Raw genomic sequence first — 20,791 nt, 5'->3', positions numbered from 1 at the left:
TTCGAATAAACTTTAAACTAGCATACTATGGTAGTGCATTTAGCATATTAAACGAGATTGCATTTTCGGTATGCTTTATGTTGTAATTAGAAATCACGACTTAACTCTACTTTCACGTAGAATTATATTACTATGTGAATTATAAAGTGTAGTATTTTTTTAAGTACTATGTTAAATATAAATCATAGTATTTGAGAAATACTATGTGAAATATGAGCTATAGTATTTTTTTTTTTTTAAGTACAACGTTAAATATAAATCATAGTGTTTATAAAATACTATGTGTAACATGAGCTGTAGTATTATTTCAAAAGTACTATGAGAAGTATAAACTATAGTATTTGAGAAATACTATGTTGAAATATAAACTGTAGTATTTCTTTTTTTTTTAAATACTATGTGAAATATAAACTATAGTATTTTATAAGTACTATAATTTAGTTAGTACTCTAGTACTATAATTTAATAAATTAAACATAATACTCTATAAACCATAGTTTATGTAATGCATATGTCATATCATACATAAATGAAAACGTCAAGGATTAAGTCGAGTCCTTTTTCTTTCTATCGTCGAAAACTCACCACCGGCTGCGAATTTTACTCTCGAACACGCGTCACATCATTACGATAATGAACTTCAGTGGTTTTTGTATTTTCTTTTTTGTTTTATTTTTTGTTTTCTGTTTTTTCTTTTTCCTCCCCGTGGAACGTGTAATTTTTATCTTCTGGGTGTACGTGCGATAGTTAAAAATTGTAATATTACGCCCGAGTGGCGTCAGTTGGTACAAACCAGAGGTTAATTATTGAAGAAGAAAAAAAAAATTATAAATATATATATATATAAATATATAAATATATAAATATATCATAGCGATGACAATTGATAATTATGTTTACTACGTAGTAGTTGATAAAAGAAAAAGGTAAAAAAAAAAAAAAAGAAAAAAAGAAAAGCGAGGGCGAGGAATGAAAAAAGAAAAAAAATCAGCTGAGCTTAAACACGTTTTTGTGTGTCTGTTCTACGTGTGTGTTCTTCTTTTTCTTTTTATCGTTGTACGTTGTCACACTATAAGAAATACGAACTATGCAAACCACATACATATACATATACATATACATATACATATACATAACATCATTTTCGTCGGAAATAAATTCAGAAATAAAGCGAGATACGCCATTAACGATACGCCATAACTGATATGCCATAGCGTGCTATATCGTTTAATCTTACGCGAACTTTACACACACTTTTTGCTTGTATACTCTATTACTACTACTTGCTACTTATATTACATACATACATACAAATACACACATACGTACACATTTTCACATAACATTGAGTGACATACGCTTATCTCGGGCTAAATATTTGACAGACGATCGTTGCTTCTATTTAAACTGCCTTTTACGTGTTCATAAATAGGAAAAAAAAAAGAAAAAAAAAATCAACAGAACACGAAATCGGCTCTCATACCCGATATCGAAAATAACGCACAGAACTATTTAAAAGAAAGAAAAACGAAAAAAAAAGGGAAAAAAAGAATAAAAAATCTCTACTTACTTAAAATCGCGATAGAGAAGGAAGTTTAAGCGAGAGAAAGAAAGAGAAAAGGGCAATGTAGTCAGACCTATCGAGTATCGACAGTGTGCATTATGCAATCTTCTTTGTAAAATAATTTAGTAAAGAGAGTATGCGAGCGAGCGAGTTAGAGAGAGAGAGAGAGAGAGAGAGAGAGAGAGAGAGAGAGAGAGAGAGAGAGAGAGAGAGAGAGAGAGAAATATGTAAATCGATCGAAGAAATTTCATCGTGACAAAATGATGTGATCTTGTAAAGATATTTTCGTCATCGCGTCTCGTAAATTTCTTTAGTGCGAATAAAAATGTTAGACGAAATAAACGAAGGAAGCAAAAAAAAAAAAGAAAAAAAAGCAAACAAAAGAAAAGAAAACGAAAACGAAAACAAAAAAAAATAAAACATTATAAAGACACAGGAAAATAAAGTAATAGTTTCTAAGTCGACACATTACCGCTATTATTTATATTCATGTAACGAACGAGAGAAGCCGAAAATGACGATGACGATGACGATGACGATGACGATGACAAAGACGATGACGATGACGATGACGACAACGATGACGAACGTTTATTATGTACGTGTACACAGTGTAAGAATATCGGTCAGTCATTTATATACATATACATATAGTTGAATCCTAATTCTAGAAGCGATAATTGATAATGTCGATTCGTAATTTATATTCCGGTGCAAGATCGATCGAGTAAACAAAATGAATGAAAAAAAAAAGTTATATATATATTAATAATAATAATAATAATTAATAATAATTAATAATGATAATTAATAATAATAATTAATAACAAGTAATAATAATAATAATAGTAATAATAATAATAATGGTAATAATAATAATAATAATAATAATAATAATAATAATAATAATAATAATAATAATGGTAAAGAAAAAAAATGAGAAAAACCGAGCGAATGTGATTCCCTTAGGTCAGGTATGTTAAACGTACGATTATGCATTCTAAATAAATAGTGTGTGCATTTAATTAATGAGAGAATTCTTGATAAATAATATACATACACGAATTCGTAATTTTTCTTTATTTTCTTTTATTTTAATTTTCATTTATTTCTTTATTCTTTCTTTTTATTTCTTCTTTTTTTCTTTCCTACTTCCTTCTTCCTATCGAGGATCAAAACTGTGTAATATATACATATACATAGATACGTACGAGTCGACGATCATATAAAAGTGAATATTTTTCATTCTAAAATTTTTATTTATCTCTTTGAAGATTTTGAGTTATATAAAAATTATTTTTCCTATAAATAAAAAGTAAGAAAGTATTTAAGTAGATTTATTTTTTAAAAATTTTAAGATCAGCGTATAAGGAGATATGTATGTCTTTTAATATCTCAAATGACTCAGATCACTTTTATAATCATTGGCTCGTATATTACATTATATATATATATACATATATATATATATATATATATATATATATATATAAAATATACACACACATATGTATAAATATCTTTTTTGGTACACGCGCTCATTGGACCAGAAATGTACTTTAGTTAACATCAAAGCATGCTTCCTTTTCACACGATTATCACCTTAATAAATAATCGATACTTACCTCATTGTCTTCACGTTAACCTTTTCTAAACACTTTTAGATCCGCAAGAAGAGGCATTCTAAAAAGAACCGAGAGAACGAAAGGAAACAAAATCCTTCTATCACGTATGTATCTATATATGTAAGTATATATATGTAAGTATGTATATATATATATTTACGTACAGATAATATTTATATATATATACACACACACACACACATATATATATATATTTATACACATATAGTGAATCGAGAAAAAGGTTGAAAAAAGTATAAGACATAGACATATATACTTTGCAAATGTAACAATCGTATATTTTTTTCCTTGGCCTTCGATAATTTATTTATACAATTCTTCAGTCGAGAATACGTTTTTCAATCACGTAAACTCTAGCTCTAAAAAAAGAAGAAAAAGAAGAAGTAGAAGAAGAAAGAAAATCGGCAATTTTGTGTGTGTGTGTCTGTCTACTATGTGGTGTTTATGTATATTATTGAAATTTTGAAATCATAAGAAAATAATTATTTTTATGTCTGTAACAATACTCTTGATTGCCGATGAAGACAAAAAAGAGAAACGGAAAGGGAAGTAGAGAAAGACAAAGAATGAGAGAACGAGTCATAAAATGATGACGCAGCAAAAAAGAACAACAAATGATCTAAGTTTCTTTCTAACGAAATTCCAACAGAGAGATATGATCCTTTTTTCTTTTTTTTTCTTTTTCTTTCTTTTTTTTTTTTTTTAATTTTATTCGTTCGGAAACAAATCTACATCTGTGCGTTAGCACTCCGATAAGATATCGTTATCTATTCTTTTTTCTTTTGCTCTCTATGCAAAAAAAGAAAAGAAAAAGAAAAAATACAACGCGAGTACTTTCGATAATTATCTCGAATTAGATTTAAAAAACAATAACCTTGATTACATTAAACATCAAGAAAGATCGACAAAAAATTAATAATAATCAAAAGGACGAATATATATGTATATTATTAACGATTTAAAAAAATAATATCGTACAAATATAATCTCGTAATATTACGAGAAAACGTGTAAGTACTTGATCGTACAGATAAATACGACAAAAATAATCGTAGTAATGATTATTGTAAAATTTGGAAAAAGATTTTCCAAATATACTTCAACATCAAATCGAACCAATTTACTTACCATTTTTTTTCTTCGACTATGATTTACGACCGATTGATAATAGCTTGTAATAAAGTCAAGAAATAAAAAAGAGCAAAGAAAAACAAAACAAAACAAAACAAAACTATTAAGATATTATTTAAAAAAGAAAAAAAAAGAAGAAAAAAGAAAAAAAAAAGGGTAAGCAGCTCCATAATCCGATAAAACGATTTAATAATTAGTCAATGATATGAAACGTTTGTTAGAAGACAAATAAACAAATAAAAAAAAAAAGGAAAAGAAAAAAGAAAAGAGAGAGAGAAAAAAAAGGAAAAGTACTAAAAATGCAAAAATGCATCCGTTTCGTTAATAAATTGCACCGATCATCGAGAATAATAATGCGTCCTATTCTACAAACTATATTATTTTACCTACATGTCACGCGTAAAAATATATGCAACCATGCAATGTATCTATGTGTGGTGTGGTGTGTGTATGTATGTGTGTATAGAATTATTACACTATACTTTTAAACAACGCCTCGACGCTTAGGTATTAAATATTAGTTTCTCTTCGAGTAAAGAAAATTTTCGAACGAACTATTACTGGTAATAATAATATAGATAATTTACTTCGATCCATCGATGAGAAAACGAAAACGATGACGACACAATAGACGAATTTATAAATATTAGTTAATTAACATTATCTTCGTCATTCGAGATCTTCCACGATGTAGATACTTACATACGTATATAAACGAAGTTATATATCTCCATCATATCTGTATCTACCGCTAATATAGCAGAAATATTAGAACGAATTCTAATAGTATAAAAGTACATATCGTTTCAAATAGATCTAATCATCTAAGAATAACGATAAAAATAGAAAGTGAAAGATAGATAGATAGATAGATAGATAGATAGATAGATAGATAGATAGATAGATAGATAGATAGATAGATAGATAAATATCAATCAGTGAAGAAATCCTGAAAAATGTTTGAACCCTTCGAAATTGGAAGTAAAAGAAAAATATGGAAGATGATAAACGGGAGAAAACGAAATTGTTCGAAAGATCCCGTTTCTTTCTTCTTTACTTTTTTTCTTCCGTCTGTGTCGTCCATACGAAGAAGGTAAAGGAGATAAGATGAAGAGAAGGAAGAAGAAGAAGAAAAAAGAAGAGGACGAGGAGAAAGAAGAAGAAGAAGAAGAAGAAGAAGAAGAAGAGAAAGAGAAACTTAAGTACTAAAGACTTCGTCCAATAAAATATCCGAGATGTTAGTTCAAAGCACTGGTTTGTCCTTGAGCAGTGCATCAATGTCCTTGAGAATATCATCGGATGCAGTATCGAGCATAAGATACTCGTCCTCGTTGATGGTTAATAAACTGTCACACGAAAGTCGGCTAGCTTTCGAATCCTCCATTATGGTATCCATTATAACAGATTTAGTTTCCTTTTGTTCTTGAATCGTCGCACCTTCGTCGATTCCCATTCGTTCCTCGTCCGTACTGCTGTCGCATAATCTGACCTCGACCTCGTTCTTTCTACCGGAATTATTCAACGTTTCCTCGCGATGTTCTCTAACGTTAACTCTAACGTCGAGATTTTCGAGAAGTCTCGACTGTACGTTATCCCTATTCCCTTCGTCATCCCTTTCAATCTCATTATCAATTTGCTCGTTAACATCGCTTGGCAAACAGGTGTCACGAATATTTTTATCGAAAATCTTCGACAAAATTTCTTGGCCCGATACATTGGCTACGTTCGTAGAATATCTTTTTGGTGATCTTCGTAGTCTAACGGGTGGTACATTCGTCACGCGTTCATTAGAATCCTCTAATTTAGGTTTAACTCTACGACCTTCGTCAGCGGATTCAACGATAATCTCTTTGTCTTTTTCTAAGAATCTCTTAACACCTCTCGTTGGTAGAGCCACGTTAGACGCACGTATTACGGTTAACGTTTTAACAGGATCTTTCGAGCGATCATTGGTTGGAGTCCTTTCGTCCTTCGATCTTTTCGATCGATCGGATTCTACGTTCTCGAATATTTCAACGTCTTGCAACATCAATGCTTTTCGTCTCTTACGCCGACGTATTTCTTCCAATGACAAGACCTGAAAATTCAACTCGTTCGTATCGTCCTTATTCTTCTTTTCTAACGACGATTCGTCCTTATTACTAATTTCGATCGTCCCTATTAATTTCGGATCGATCCGAATCTTTCTCCTAATATCACGAGTAGCCGCTATAACTCGTCTGGTTTTATTAGCGACACCCGTTGTATCCTGGCTCGTAACTGCCGAATTAACTTTTCTTATTGAATGCTCGCCAACAGGACGATCATCATCAGCCTCGTATGAATAATATGCAGCACTTTCCGCTTGTATCTCCTCTAGCCTGATCTCCTCGTAGGTCTTGCAGTAGGGCACCCTTGGTTGTGGTTGCGTCTTTATGGGTGACGGTACGCTTTCATTGTCCGACTCTGCAAGAAAGAACATGAAAGAACGAGAGTTGCAGTTTATGTCGATTTCGAAAAAAGGGCCGCGCGACGTATCGTTTTCTCTCTCTCTCTCTCTCTCTCTCTCTCCCTGGTCTGTACGTCTCCTATGGGCTTTTTTTTTATATATATATATTCGTTTCGTTAGATATATTATATTTATATTTATTTTTATATATATATACACATATATACATATATATACATATAGATATATAGATATATGTATATATATATATATGTATGTACGTATGTATGTATGTATGTAGCAGTATGTGTTCCATCGTTCAGATTTTTTTTTCTCTATCTTTCCCGCCTTTTCTGGGAGCTTAATTAAGATTCTTAAGGACGATTTTGTCTTCCCATTTTATGACATCTCTATTTTATACTCTATTTTTTATTTATTTATTTATTTATTTATTTATTTATTTACTTATTTATTTATGTATTTTTTGTTTTGTTCGATCGTTGCTGTTGCTGTTTTTTTTTTTTTTCTTTGGCATGCGTCTCCAACCAACCTCTTTCTCTCGCATTCTTTTATCGCTTCTCCAAACTCTTCGACTCGATATTCGAGAAAAATTGTAATCGTAAGACTTTGATAAGGGATGATTTTTTTTTTTTCTTTTTTACAGGGGACTTCGACTGTAGCCACTCTCTTCGTCGCTTCGATACTATATAGATTTCTATAAGATTTATTCCCAAACACTTGGATTAATATTGTTCGATTAATTTTCTTTGTTCGTTCGTTTTTTTTTTATTTATTTATATATATATATACTTTGTTCTGTTTTGCTTTTATATTTTTATTCGTTCGTGAGACAGAGAGATCCTCGAAGAGTAAACAACGAAGAGCCAATACACCGTATCCGCCTCTCCTTTTGGTCAGTCAATCTCTTCGGCTGCCATTAGACTTGAGTTAACTTTTAATTTTTTTTAAATATAATATATATATATATATACACACACATATATATTGACTTGTTTATATATATATATACATATTTATATATACACATATATATATTTCTCATCTATTCGATTACCTTTAATTTTTTTTTTTATTATTTTTTCGTTTGCGTATTTCGTTTTTGTATTTTTTTTTCTATACACATTTATATATTTTTATTTGTTATTTTTGTTCCTTAACTTATAGAAGATATTTTATATATGTATACATTTCCGGTCGTTCCATACGTCTAAACTAATATCCCGTGTCGTTTCTCCTCTTTCAATCACTCACAATCCAGAAGGGTATACGAGAAGTAGTGGCTCGCACATCGTTCTCCGATGATAAGTGTTAGGAAGGACTTTATTCCACGGTTTTACGATCACATTTTCTTCCCTCCGTCGTCAGCTCGAACAGATTCGGTTCGTTTCTCTTCGGAATCTTCGATAACAACTGAATCATCTTAAGAAAATTTACAAGTCACAAACACTCTGCTTTCTTTCACGAGTAAGTATAATAATAAGCGTTACTGCTTTTTTTTTTTATATTTTTATTTTATTTTTGCGAAAATCATTAATTATTATTGGATATTATTGTCATCATAATCATTAGAAGAAGCGATGAGGGAAAAGACGAAAGAGGTAGGAGAAAGAAAAGAAAAAAATATTAAAAAAAAAAGAACAAAATTTAGGATTTGTAGAAAGCGATGGAACAAGGGGAGAGTATAATCGATGAAAAAAAAAAAATGTTTCTCCAATTGTTAGTCACGCAACGAGACAATACGATAACGATGGAACGAAACGAAACGTGAAAGCACAGGGATTTGTTGGAATTTGAGAATGCGTCGAGAAGAGTAAGAGAGAAAATTAGAAAAAAGAAATAAAAAAAATTCAATAATAATAACAATATAACAAAATGAATGTTTCTTCGAGAATATATATATATGTGTGTGTATATATATATATAATATACATAAATAAAATATATATAATATATATAAATAAAAAATATATATACATATATATATATATATATATATATATTCTAAAAAAAAAAAGAATAAATGTCCTTCATAAAGAAGGTCTCGCGAAATATTCGTGATTCTTCCAATCGTGTTCGTTCTCTTGAATCGATCGATCGATTAATTTAATTAATTACTATAGTAATCACTATAATATATATATACATATATATATATATATATATATATATATATATATATATATATGGTCGTACTTGCTGATATTTAAAATTTATATACTACTCGGTGTTATTTCTTTCGAGGTACCAAGTTTATTGAAATCCAAATACCATCTCAATGAAAAGTATTAATTTTCATTTCGCTTACATCGATTCATATAATAATAGCGCATCGCGTGTATTTTAGCATTATAATTCTTTTCTCTCTATACGTTTAAACCCCTTTCGGTTGTGTGTGTTTCACTAGGAAAAAGGGCACGGAGAGTGGGAGTGTCGTTTTTTTTTTTATTTTTATTTTCTTTTTTTTTGTTATCTTGTTATTTATGTCGTTCTATCTTTTTTTTTTTCTTTCCTTTTCCACGCCACCTCTCCCACAAACGTACGTATATACATATATATATACATATATATATGAAAAAAATATATATATATATTTATATATATATATATACGTACGATAGAAATATTCTTACGTACTCATCTCCTCGAAGAGCCGACGCGACGACGAACGCACTCGATTTTTTTACGCCATTTTTTTTTTCTTCTTAGGGGGCAGAGAAAAGTATTTTATTTTTATTTTTTTTTTCATTATTATTATTATTTTTTATTTATTTATTTATTTATTTATTTATCTTTTTTTTTTGGTTTCTTTATCGAGCTACTTGCAAAATAATAGCAACGTACTCGCACGTTACCATCACGTTATCAATTAAGGAAATTATATCATATATATATAATATTTAATATATATATACATATATATATATATATGTATATATATATATATATATAAGTATGCTCGCACCGAATCTCATAAAATAGTAGGAAGTAGAAGAAGAAGAAAACGCAACAACACGAGAACGCTCAACGTACACATACACACACACGCACACGACACACACCCAGGCACACATACACACACAGGCACACGCACGCGCACACATTCACTGTTTGTGTTTCACACGCGGAACAAGGGTTCATCAAAATGAAAGCTACCGCGAACGGGTGCGTTCGTCGTCGCGTGAGCTGCACACAAAATTTCTTCTTCTCGCACGATCATAGAGTCGATTCCTCTCAGACGCAGAAAATAAAGAAAATGATGAAGGAGAAGAAGAAGAAGAAGAAGAAGAAGAAGAAGAAGAAGAAGAAGATGATGAAGAAGTTTAAGAAGATTAAGAAGAAGAAGAGAGAAAAAGTTAGAATTACTATAGATCGTAGATTTGTATGTACTCTCGCGGACGAAAAAACAATTATATATGTGCAGATATATATATACATATATATATATATATATTTATATGTATATATATATTTATATTTATTTATAAATATTAAAAAAAAAAAAAGAGAGAAATAGAGCACACAGGAAATTTTTTCCGGAACGAATTATCGATTGTCGATTTTTCTTACGCGCAATTTGTTATTGTTATTATTGTTGTTGTTGTTGTTGTTGTTGTTGCTGCTGTTATGTTGTTTTTGTCATTGTAGTTTGTCTCTTTTTCTTAATTTCTTATATATCGTATCCCGGATTAAAAGGCTATAACTTTATGCGAACGTACTCTGGTAATACGAGCGAGAAAAAATGATCCGTCGAAGGATCGAGCAAAAATGATCCGTCGAAGAATTGAGCGAAAATGATCCGTCGAAGATCGAGCTACTTATTTATTTATTTTTTTTTTTTCTTCTTTTCTTTTCTTTTTATATCGTGCCAAGAGAGAAAGAGAAAGAGAGAGAGAGAAGAAGAGAGAGTGAGATAGATGGATAGATAAATAGATAGATGCATAGATAAATAGATAGATAGATAGATAGGTAGATAAAGAGAGAAAGAAAGAGATAGATAGGAGAAGAGAGAAAATAAATCATACCGAACAAAAAAAGAAATGCACGCAATTTTGCGACAAAACGACAGGCCATCCGGAATCGACATGAAAATCGATAATCGTATACAGTGAGAAGATGACGAAATATTCGATAATTATCAATCGAAATTAGAAAAAGCGGCATTTTATTTTCTTCTTTTCTTTTCTTGTTATATGTTTTTTTTTCTTTTTTTTTTTTTTTTTTTTTTATCACTCTTCGTTTTTCTAAGCCGTTTTCTTCTTTCAAACTCACGAACAGCGCCGGCGCGTATGCCTTTATTATTTACGCTTTTTTCTTTTTGTGTTAAAAAATTAAATTATTCATTCAGCGCGTCGTCGGATAGCCTATAATAACATATAATAACAATAATGATACTCATAGTATTAGTAGCAGTAATAATAGCAATAATAATAATAATAATAACCATAATAACCATAATAATAATAATAATAATAATAATAATAATAATAATAATAATAATAATCGTGATAATAATAACCACAATATTAATAATAATTATAATAATCGTAATCATAATTTTCAACAATAATTCGCAAAGAAAACAATTATTTAAGATTATAACAATGGCGAATGACGATAATGATAAATAATTAAGAATAAACGAGGGAAAAAAAATAAAAAAAAAAAAAACAAAACAAAAATCTAATTTTTATTTGGCTTCGTATGCCGGCATATTACTCTCTCGCTCGATTCTCTTTCTTTTTCTCATTCTCATATATCATATATATTTATAAACGGACAGATAAGATATATAGAGAATCTTTTTCGCTCTGTGTGATCGTTCGATCGAGCACGCTCGCTAATAGAAACACGATTAGAAACGATCATCTGTCTAATACATATATATACGTTTCAAAAAGTATCGATGCCTTTAAATAGAAAAAAAAAAAATCGCGTGACTGTGCGCGTCCTTAATTTTTCCCAAAAACAATTTCAACGGCACGATATAACGAAAAACAATTAGAAAATATTAAAAAAAACAATATCGAAGCGAATATTGATCGTCCGTTAAAGCCAAAGAGGAGAAAATCGACTTTTATCGATCGCGATTAATATGTATGTGTGTGTGTGGGGGGGAGGGAAAAAAAAAGAAATAGTATTAGAAACAACGAGAAGAATATTATTAGAATAGACGAGAGATCGATAAATGTTTATCGACTCGTGTAATATCGACAATATTTCGACAATATATTTTCTGACAAGATAATAATGCGCGTACAACGAGTACGTGGTGAATGTGTCTTTTAAAGTACATTAGATATTAGGATTAGAACGACGGAGCTACACGATTCGCGTTGAGCTTTTATTCCTTTCTTTTTCTTTTTTTTCTCTTTTTCTTTTTTTTTTCCTTTTCTTTTTCCTTTTCTTTTTTACTTTCTCCCACTCGCGCATAGCGCGCGCTATTTCTTTCTCGAAGAAGAAGAAGAAGAAAAAAAGAAAAAAAAAAGAAAGAAACGCGCGCGGCAAAAATTGCAAAAACGTTCTAAGACGACGAAGACGCGTACCGCGCACGACCCCCGTGTCCCATCCCCTTCGATATCCGCATTCGCGTTAAACGTTTGTTCGTTCGTTCGTTCGTTCGTTCGTTTTTTTTTCTTTTTTACTTATTTATTTATTTATTTATCTTCATCTTTATTTATTTATTTATTTTCGAAACGTTGATAAAACGAACGTAGCCCACGTAATTCTGAAAACGTAATCCCGACGTACACGGCTGTGTTATATACCGCGAACGTACATATACACGATTGGTCGGCCCTATTTGCCGCCGATGTGTGTTGTGTCCTTCTCTCTCCCCTTCCCTCCCTTCCCTACCCTTCCCTATTCGCCCCTTCCCTTGCCCTTCCCTCCCCTCCCCTACGCCCACGCCTACACACCAACCAAACCCACCCACCCACCCACCCACCCACCCCTCTATATTTTATATATAATATATATAAATATTATACGGTGCACACAAGAAAGAAGAAAAACCGTCGTGTCCCAACTCCCCGCACGACGGAGGCGAACGAGTTTTTATCTTTTCTAAACGTCCGCTCGTGTATTCCTTGTGTTCATCCTTGTACGATCGATAAGTTTACCTTATTTTCATGGTAATATTATATCTATATGTATGTATATATACATATATATATATACATATATATACATAGATAGACAGATAGATATAAATTGGGTGTATATATGTATGTGTATATACCTACATATACATAGATATATGTATACGTAAGTATATACACATATATACATACACACATATACACATACATACTTTATTTTTTTATATATATATATATGTGTATATATATATATATATATTGTAAATTTTATATATAACATATAATTTTTCTCATATTCTTCTTTCCTCTATCACTTCATTCGTGGCACTTCTAGCATAATTAACAAAATCGTCCCCCCCTCTCCTTAAGTTTTTATCTCATACGATCTTTATTGAAATCAAATAAAACGAAAGAAAGAGATAATAAGAGAGAGACGTTAAGAAGACAAAGAAGAAGAAGAAAATGAATGATATTCGTTATTTACGAGAACGAGTGATTCGAGAGATGGAGAAAATAGAGAGAGAAAAAGAGAGATAAAGAGAGAGAGAGAGAGAGAGAGAGAGAAAGAGAGAAAAAGAGAGAAAGAAAACTAACTTAGACTACTAGTGTAATTGAACGTAGAAGGAGACGATTTTGATAGAAGACGATTAGCGATTATTATCGCGCTGTATCTTTTGCCTTTCTTCATCCTTTTTTCACATCCTTTTCGCTGCTTAACGCTCGAAGCGAAGGAAGAAAAAGAAAAAGAAAAAGAAAAAAATTGTTTATAGATGACAAGAAAAAAATATAAAAAAAAAGACTGAATATCTTTGTGAAAAAAGTGCTGCTCACTAAATCGGATCGATTATTAATAATCCTTTTTCTATCTCGCGTCGACGTTGTAATTACATGGACCACGAAATTTCACAATTCGATCATCGATCGTTTTGTTTTAATCGATCGAAATCATTTTCTTTTTCTCTTTTTTTTTTTTATTATCGTAGAGATATCAAAGAAATCATCATCATCATCATCATCATCATTATCATCATCGTCGTCGTTATCATCATCATTATCATTATCATCATTATCATCATCATCAGCATCGTTATCGTCGTCGTCGCCGTTATAAGCATTATCATCATCATTTCGCGAAGACGCGGATCTCGATTCATCCATTAATCAATAATGAGCGAAGAAGTATCGCGAGTATATAAAAATAGCCGGTTCGATACTATCGAGAGATCTCTCTTGTCTTCGGACAAAAGAGGGAGAGAGAAAGAGAAAGAGAGAGCAAGAGAGAGAGAGAGAGAAGAGAAAAACGAGCGAGAAAAAAAGAGAGAAAAGAGACAGACAGACAGACAGACAGAGAGAGAGAGAGAGAGAGAGAGACAGAGAAAAAGAGAGAGAGAGAGACAGAAGCAGAATTTCGTATTTTCAAAGCAGCAAGATCTTCAACTTCGAATCACTCTACAAGAGCTTAATTATATCTAACACCAGTTAGATATAACGCTATCTTATTCATTTTCCTCCTTTTATCTAATCTATTCTATTCACCATATATAATATTCATATTGATACACATATATAGAAATATATGAATAATCGCGTTTCTTTCTCCCCATCGCCATTCGCCATTTTTTCCTGGATTCTCCCCCCCTTCCTCCCCTATCATCCCTCTCACACCCAATCACATCACACAACGGTAAAATGTACAACGGCGTTTATTATATCATTTCGCGCGGTAGAATCCGAACAAAGATCTGCGCTCTGCCGAATTCGAATCACTGGCGCGAATCTCACTGTGTTGAGAGAGCTTTTATTATTATTTAACATTATTAATCCCATGCCGTTAAAAACTCGTTAATTCGTGTGAAAAGCCAAAACATATGAAGGCATATATTATTCTCGCGCACGCGTTAAAAATCAAGGCTGGGACCATTCGTATGTATATATGTATTGTGTTATTATGCGTATTATGTATGTATATATGTGTGTATTTATGTATATATGTATGTATGTGTGTATCTGGTTTCCCGCATCTGCTTATATTCTACAAATGAATTCGTTCGTAAAACGTATATCATCAATCGTGTGTGTGTGTATTATATGTATGTATGTATGTATGTATGTATGTATGTATGTATGTATGTATGTATGTATGTATGTATGTATGTATGTATGTATGTATGTATGTATGTATGTATGTATGTATGTATGTATGTATGTATGTATGTATGTATGTATGTATGTATGTATGTATGTATGTATGTATGTATGTATGTATTGTGTATATTTATATATCTCTTTCTCTCTCTCTCGCCAATCTCTCTCCTACTTTTTCTCTATTTTTAATTTTTTATTTTACTTTATTTTTTTTTATTTTTTTTATTTATTTTTTTTTATTTTTTTTTTTTTTTGTTAATTTCCTTTCTTCTAACTATGTTCGTTTCCTATCCTTCCCATATTTCTTTTCATGCTACCCCATAGATTCGTACGCATTCGCATTCGTTCTTTCTCTCTCTCTCTCTCTCTTTCTATTTCTCACTCACTCTCCACCCCACTTCTCTCTCTCTCTCTCTTTCTACTAACACTAACACGTTACACACAGCGTTTCGTACAATAATGCAGTTTTTCATAATGCATATCATAAAAGGTGTATACACGCCCATTTGCGCATCCGCACATTTAATCAAATGTTAGATCGTATTATCGTGTTTTATATTCCTCATTGCACTTAGCGCCAGCCAGAGGCACGTAGCCGGCCGTATTAACTGTGATAATTTAAATAAAAAAAGGATATATATATAATAATAATAATAACAACAATAATAATGATAATAATAATAATGATGATAATAATAATATAATAATAATAATAATAATAATAATAATAATAATAATAATAATAATAATAATAATAATAATAATAATAATGAGGGAGAGAGATGAAGAATTAGAAAGAAAGAAAGAAAGAAAGAAAGAAAGAAAAGATGGATCTATTTCGTACGTCTATTCGAACGTATTATGTACGTACACACATACACTCACGTTCGCGTGAAATTATTTTTCTATAAATATTTCTTGTCTGCTTTTTTTATTTTCTCTTACTTAATTTAATTGTTTGTTCGTTTCTTTCTTTCATTTTTTCTTTCTTTCTTTCTTCCATTCATTCGTTACTCTATTCTCTCTTTCTCTCTCTCTCTCTCTCTCTCTTTCTCTCTCTACATGTAAAATATGTACGAATAAGACGATAATGCTCTCTTCGACGTTTCTTCGATCCGTCGTGCCTCTGGCATAGAGCTCTTTCCCATTCGAAACTGGGAAATCGATATAATACATCACACAATCTTATCGGAAATTACATTTACTATATTGTTTCGGAGAACGAGAACGTAAAGGGGCCAACGATTCGCTCAGTTGCCATGATTTTAAGGAGAGGTGGTAATCGGATACTATCGTATAATAGGCTGACTCTTCGCCCTGACACATTCGTTTTAAATCGTAAACGGCAGGTAAGAGTTTTAATAATTTCGTGTTATTATTAATTTTTTTTTCTTTTTAATTCGTTATTTTTTTTTTATCGTTTTGTTTGGTTTTGTTTATTTTTTTTTTGGTTTCATTTTTTATTATTTTTTTTTCTTTTTTTTTTCTTAAGTGCAACACGTATGCGTGGCAAAGCGACGACCCATAGCTATCTTCTTCTTCATCCAGTAAACAAATTTTCTGCTTTTTTTTTTTTTTGTTCGATATTCATTTTACAGAGCGATGAAGAGACCCACACGCGCGTAGGCGCTTCGAGCTGCGGTTTCTTTTCTTTTTTTTTTTTTGCTATTAACACCACTGGGATTATTCGGGCTTCATCGCACTGCACACAGCTGGAGAAAGATAGCCATAGGCGGTTTAGAGGGCTACAGGCAAAGTTTAGATATAGCAGCCCCTGGAAAAATTCATAGTCACTTCTACAGTTTCTTTTCATGGAAAATATGCAAGCGCGCTGCCTAAAAGTGGGTGCAGTGACTTTCTCATTCGTGATACTCATAATAATAATAATAAATTTCATTTTTTTTTTTGTTAAATTCTTTTTTACAACTTTTTTTTTTCTTTCTTTCTTTCTTTTCTTTACGATCGACAAAGCTCAGTGCTCTCGCGCAAATATTATTAACTTTTCGTTAACCGAGTACTACTATGTTCCCGAATAAGAAAACGTTAGAACAGTGCCAATTCGTACTATATCTCGCGTTAAAGCCGAATTAAATCGAAGTGATCTAAATGTTGCGTGTTATCCCTCTTCCTCGTGATTAGCATAATATATATATATATATATATATATATATATATATATATATATATATATTATCTCTTTCACTTTTTTTTCTTTTTTTGTTTTCTTTTCTTTTCTCTTTGTGTTTACGAATATTTTTAAATCAGTTCAAAGAATATATAATTAAATATAGAAAAAATTAACAAACATTATTTTATGATAAATTATTAAGCGCGCCGTATCTTAAGCTGTACTCTTTTAATTATTTCAAATCAATCATCATATTTATGTGATATGCAGAGAAATTTGCTAAGAGGGTTGTATTAATAAATAACTAACTTTATATCCAGCGAACTATAATATTGTGTCCAATAATAAAGACCTCGATATGAGAATCGACCAGGTCTCATTTGGAACACGTACACATTAAGTAAGTACTATTTATCTCTTTCGAACTTTCATTTCGACTATATTATTATTATAATTATTATTATTATTAATATTATTATTATTAATATTATTATTATTATTAATATTATTATTATTTTTTTATTATTATTAATATTATTAATATTATTATTATTAATATTAATATTATTATTATTATTAATTATTATTATTATTATTAATTATTATTATTAATTATTTATTATTATTATTATTATTTATTATTATTATAATTATAATTATTATTATTATTATTATTATTTGTTATACTAATATAAATTTGCGCAATCTGGTCTTTATTATTGAAAAGCAAAATGAAAACACATCTTAAGAAACGTTTACAAAGAGTTGGCATCGTCATCTGGCGCCTACAAGACGTGATGACATCCACCAAATACTTCGAACGCTTGCTCTAATGCGATACAATACGATTCTTTTATGAACGTTGTACTTTCTCTCAGAAAAGTGCTATTGCTTTACAGAATTTGTCAAAAATCAAACTCGATGGAATATCAGAAATGTATATCAATCGTTTCTGATTATTTCTTAATGAAAATTATCGTATAGAATTGACACAAAATTCTTTCGTATCTTTTGCCACGAGAAAACGAATATACTTATTATTAATATCGATCATTGGTAGCAAAAAAATATTTTCCCTCTATTATTATTATTTCGTTTCACCTCTGTATCTGTTGAATATATGAATTAATTCATAAATAAAAAACACAAATCTCTAAATGATTAATTTTGGAGATTAGAGAAAATATTATTTTGCTATAACCAATGAGTAAGAAAAACGACCTATACTGCTGTTATCTATACACTTTAACAGCTTTAAAACCTTCTATATGATGTAATACCGAGAAATGGAAAGGGAAATCTTGATGTTTGAGGCTGGGGAGTTTGCTGCGTATGTATAGGTGAAAACGACGTTTGTTGAAGAAGCGAAGAATTTTGTTGGTTTTGTAGAGGAGATAAAGATTGACCAGGAGAATGCGAATGTAAATTTGGTTGATGAGGATAAGTTAACGCGTGATGACAAGGAGAAGGCTGTGAATTCTGTACCGATGGCTGTTGTACATTTAGATTATTTGTAACGGTGATGTTACTAGGAATGCCAAGACTATTAGGAACGTTGTTTGGGATTGTCAGATTGTTTGGAATGCTGAGCGCGTTTGGGAGATTCAAATTTGTCTGCAGGCTGGATGGAAGGGAGAGAGTACCTGGTGTAAGATAATGTACATTGAAAGATGGACGGGGGGGCTAGTAAAGCCTCATACCTTCTCCAAATTTGACGATAAGAGGATCGACAGCTGGACTACCAATGAAACTGCCAGCTTCGCTGCTTCCCCTACCTTGATCTGATTCTGCACTGCTTGTGTCGTACTTTGTATCATCTGTAAGATTAAATGTATAAGATAAAATGAGATAACATAACCTAAAAACATAATGTCACAACATTTATAGGACAATAACTTACCCTGACGATTTACCCAATCCTGATTGATGGGTTTCGACGTTACCTCGGCTGTCTTGACTGGATTAATCGGATCATATATAGTTCGTACATTCTTGTGCAGGAAAGGACAATGTGGTTTTCTGCAACCACCAGGCTGTGTTTCCCAGTAGCATGGAATTGATTTGCGGTTTTTCTAAGTATCAAGCGAACGAATTAGTAAATCTACAATATCTGCTTGAAGAATAGTTAATACGTTGTACATTATGAAACAATACAAATTTTATTCAAATGTACACTTACTTTCAATTCCATATGCCTAAAGCTACAATGCTCATTAAGGCAATTACCCTGCTGCCAATAGGAGCACATCGTTTCGCAACCCAAAGCAGACGGTTCATGTCTAAATGGACAGAGATCACCCTGAGAAATAGAAGCAAATATTGATAAATAAAATGACTATGTATTTCATAAACAATAATAAAATTTATATATTGCTTATTTATAGTCCTTGTGTATATGTATATATGTATAATATGCATATATATATGTGTGTGTATGTATATGCACATATATATGTAGTTCTAATGTATGTGTATACATATATACATACATATATATATATACACATTTATTAAACGCTTACAGTACTCAAAGATTATATACTGGAAGCAACACGATAACACGACTGTTATTTTTGGTTGTATGACAACTGACTTTTTATATCATCGTAAAATTTACAGTTTACCAATACTTTACGATGATATTACATTAACAAAAAATATTGTTAATTATTTAATATCTGAAATATTGTAAAAATCGTGTATTCCTGTAAATATTATCATCATTATATTTCACTTACTCTTAATTAAACAGTAAAATTGTTCAGCATTAAATTTACTTTATAATTCATGAAATAAGTACAGTACAACGATCGTAATCGAGCATGTTCGACGAGACATTTTGATTATTGATCTTACAATAGATTAGTAAAAAACAGTATGCTTTGTTCTCGTGGACGATAAATAAAAAAAAAATATAAGAACACAAATTTTGCGAAAAGGGAAGTATCGCACAATATGGCTTCAACATGGCCGACCTAACCTTGCGACGTTTACGAAAGTTAAGCAATATGGGAGAAAAATCTGAAAAGTACTGTTATAACCATAGTACTGTAGAATACGATAAGCATTAGCTCGGAGGAAACAAAAATGGGCTTACCTTTTTGCATGTAGAATAATAGAAAAAGTAGCAATCGGTGTTCTTGTGACTGTGCTCCATTTGCAAGAACCGATAAAACGATGAGTGATCGTGTTCTTTGCTAGAAAACAAATCAAAGTCAAATCGTTATAACTTCTGTCCGTTCTCGAATAACGAAAGGGTGCAATGAAAGACGAGATATAAAAAATATCACAGAGAGAAATGTTACCATTTAGTACGAAACATGATTCTTAATCTCTTGTACTTTCGTGCTCGGCACACAGCAGTTGTAATCTTACTGGGGTTATATTTGAATTTCACAGTTTCGAAAGTTGTCGATGTTTTTCATAGTTATATTTATCTTTTTTCTAACTGTTTACAAAGCTATTCTGTTACTTACGTTGCTTATGATACTCCTCGTGAGTCCTTTTTTGCCTCCTTGCTGTAACCGACACACAAATCACTCACACCGATTCGGGTAGTCAATTTCGACCGTACGACTCTGTCGCCTGGGCGCTGATGGATGCGCGTACCGAATAGTTCCGAAATTGATC

General features: G+C 31.1%; 2 protein-coding genes across 8 annotated transcripts in view; one reads left to right on the top strand and one right to left on the bottom strand.

Annotated features, from left to right (window-relative positions):
• LOC127063596 (paired box protein Pax-6-like) overlaps nt 1-2,636 on the top strand; it is a 94,346-nt gene extending 91,710 nt beyond the window's left edge. For all 6 annotated transcript variants that reach the window (XR_007781434.1, XM_050993609.1, XM_050993617.1 and 3 more), the window contains exon 10: nt 1-2,636. This exon is cut by the window's left edge and continues 621 nt beyond it. The gene's annotated coding sequence lies outside the window, so the exon portion shown is untranslated.
• A 1,263-nt stretch (nt 2,637-3,899) lies between these two features.
• LOC127063585 (uncharacterized) lies at nt 3,900-20,786 on the bottom strand. 2 transcript variants are annotated; one of them, XM_050993580.1, is made up of 6 exons: nt 20,638-20,786; nt 20,259-20,358; nt 19,341-19,460; nt 19,062-19,233; nt 18,862-18,978; nt 3,900-6,786 (listed from the first exon to the last, which is right to left on the bottom strand). In XM_050993580.1, the coding sequence occupies exons 2-6, from the start codon at nt 20,316-20,318 to the stop codon at nt 5,585-5,587; spliced, it is 1,671 nt and encodes a 556-aa protein (XP_050849537.1). In that variant the 5' UTR covers nt 20,319-20,358; nt 20,638-20,786; the 3' UTR covers nt 3,900-5,584. The 2 variants fall into 2 exon arrangements, with proteins under 2 accessions (XP_050849537.1, XP_050849528.1); XM_050993571.1 differs by lacking the exon at nt 20,638-20,786 and adding an exon at nt 20,467-20,626.
• Nucleotides 20,787-20,791: the final 5 nt, after the last annotated feature.

The sequence above is a fragment of the Vespula vulgaris genome, chromosome 1 (genome assembly GCF_905475345.1).
Source record: "Vespula vulgaris chromosome 1, iyVesVulg1.1, whole genome shotgun sequence".
In the NCBI taxonomy this organism is placed as follows: domain Eukaryota; kingdom Metazoa; phylum Arthropoda; class Insecta; order Hymenoptera; family Vespidae; genus Vespula; species Vespula vulgaris.
This window is presented reverse-complemented; position numbering and strand designations above follow the sequence as displayed.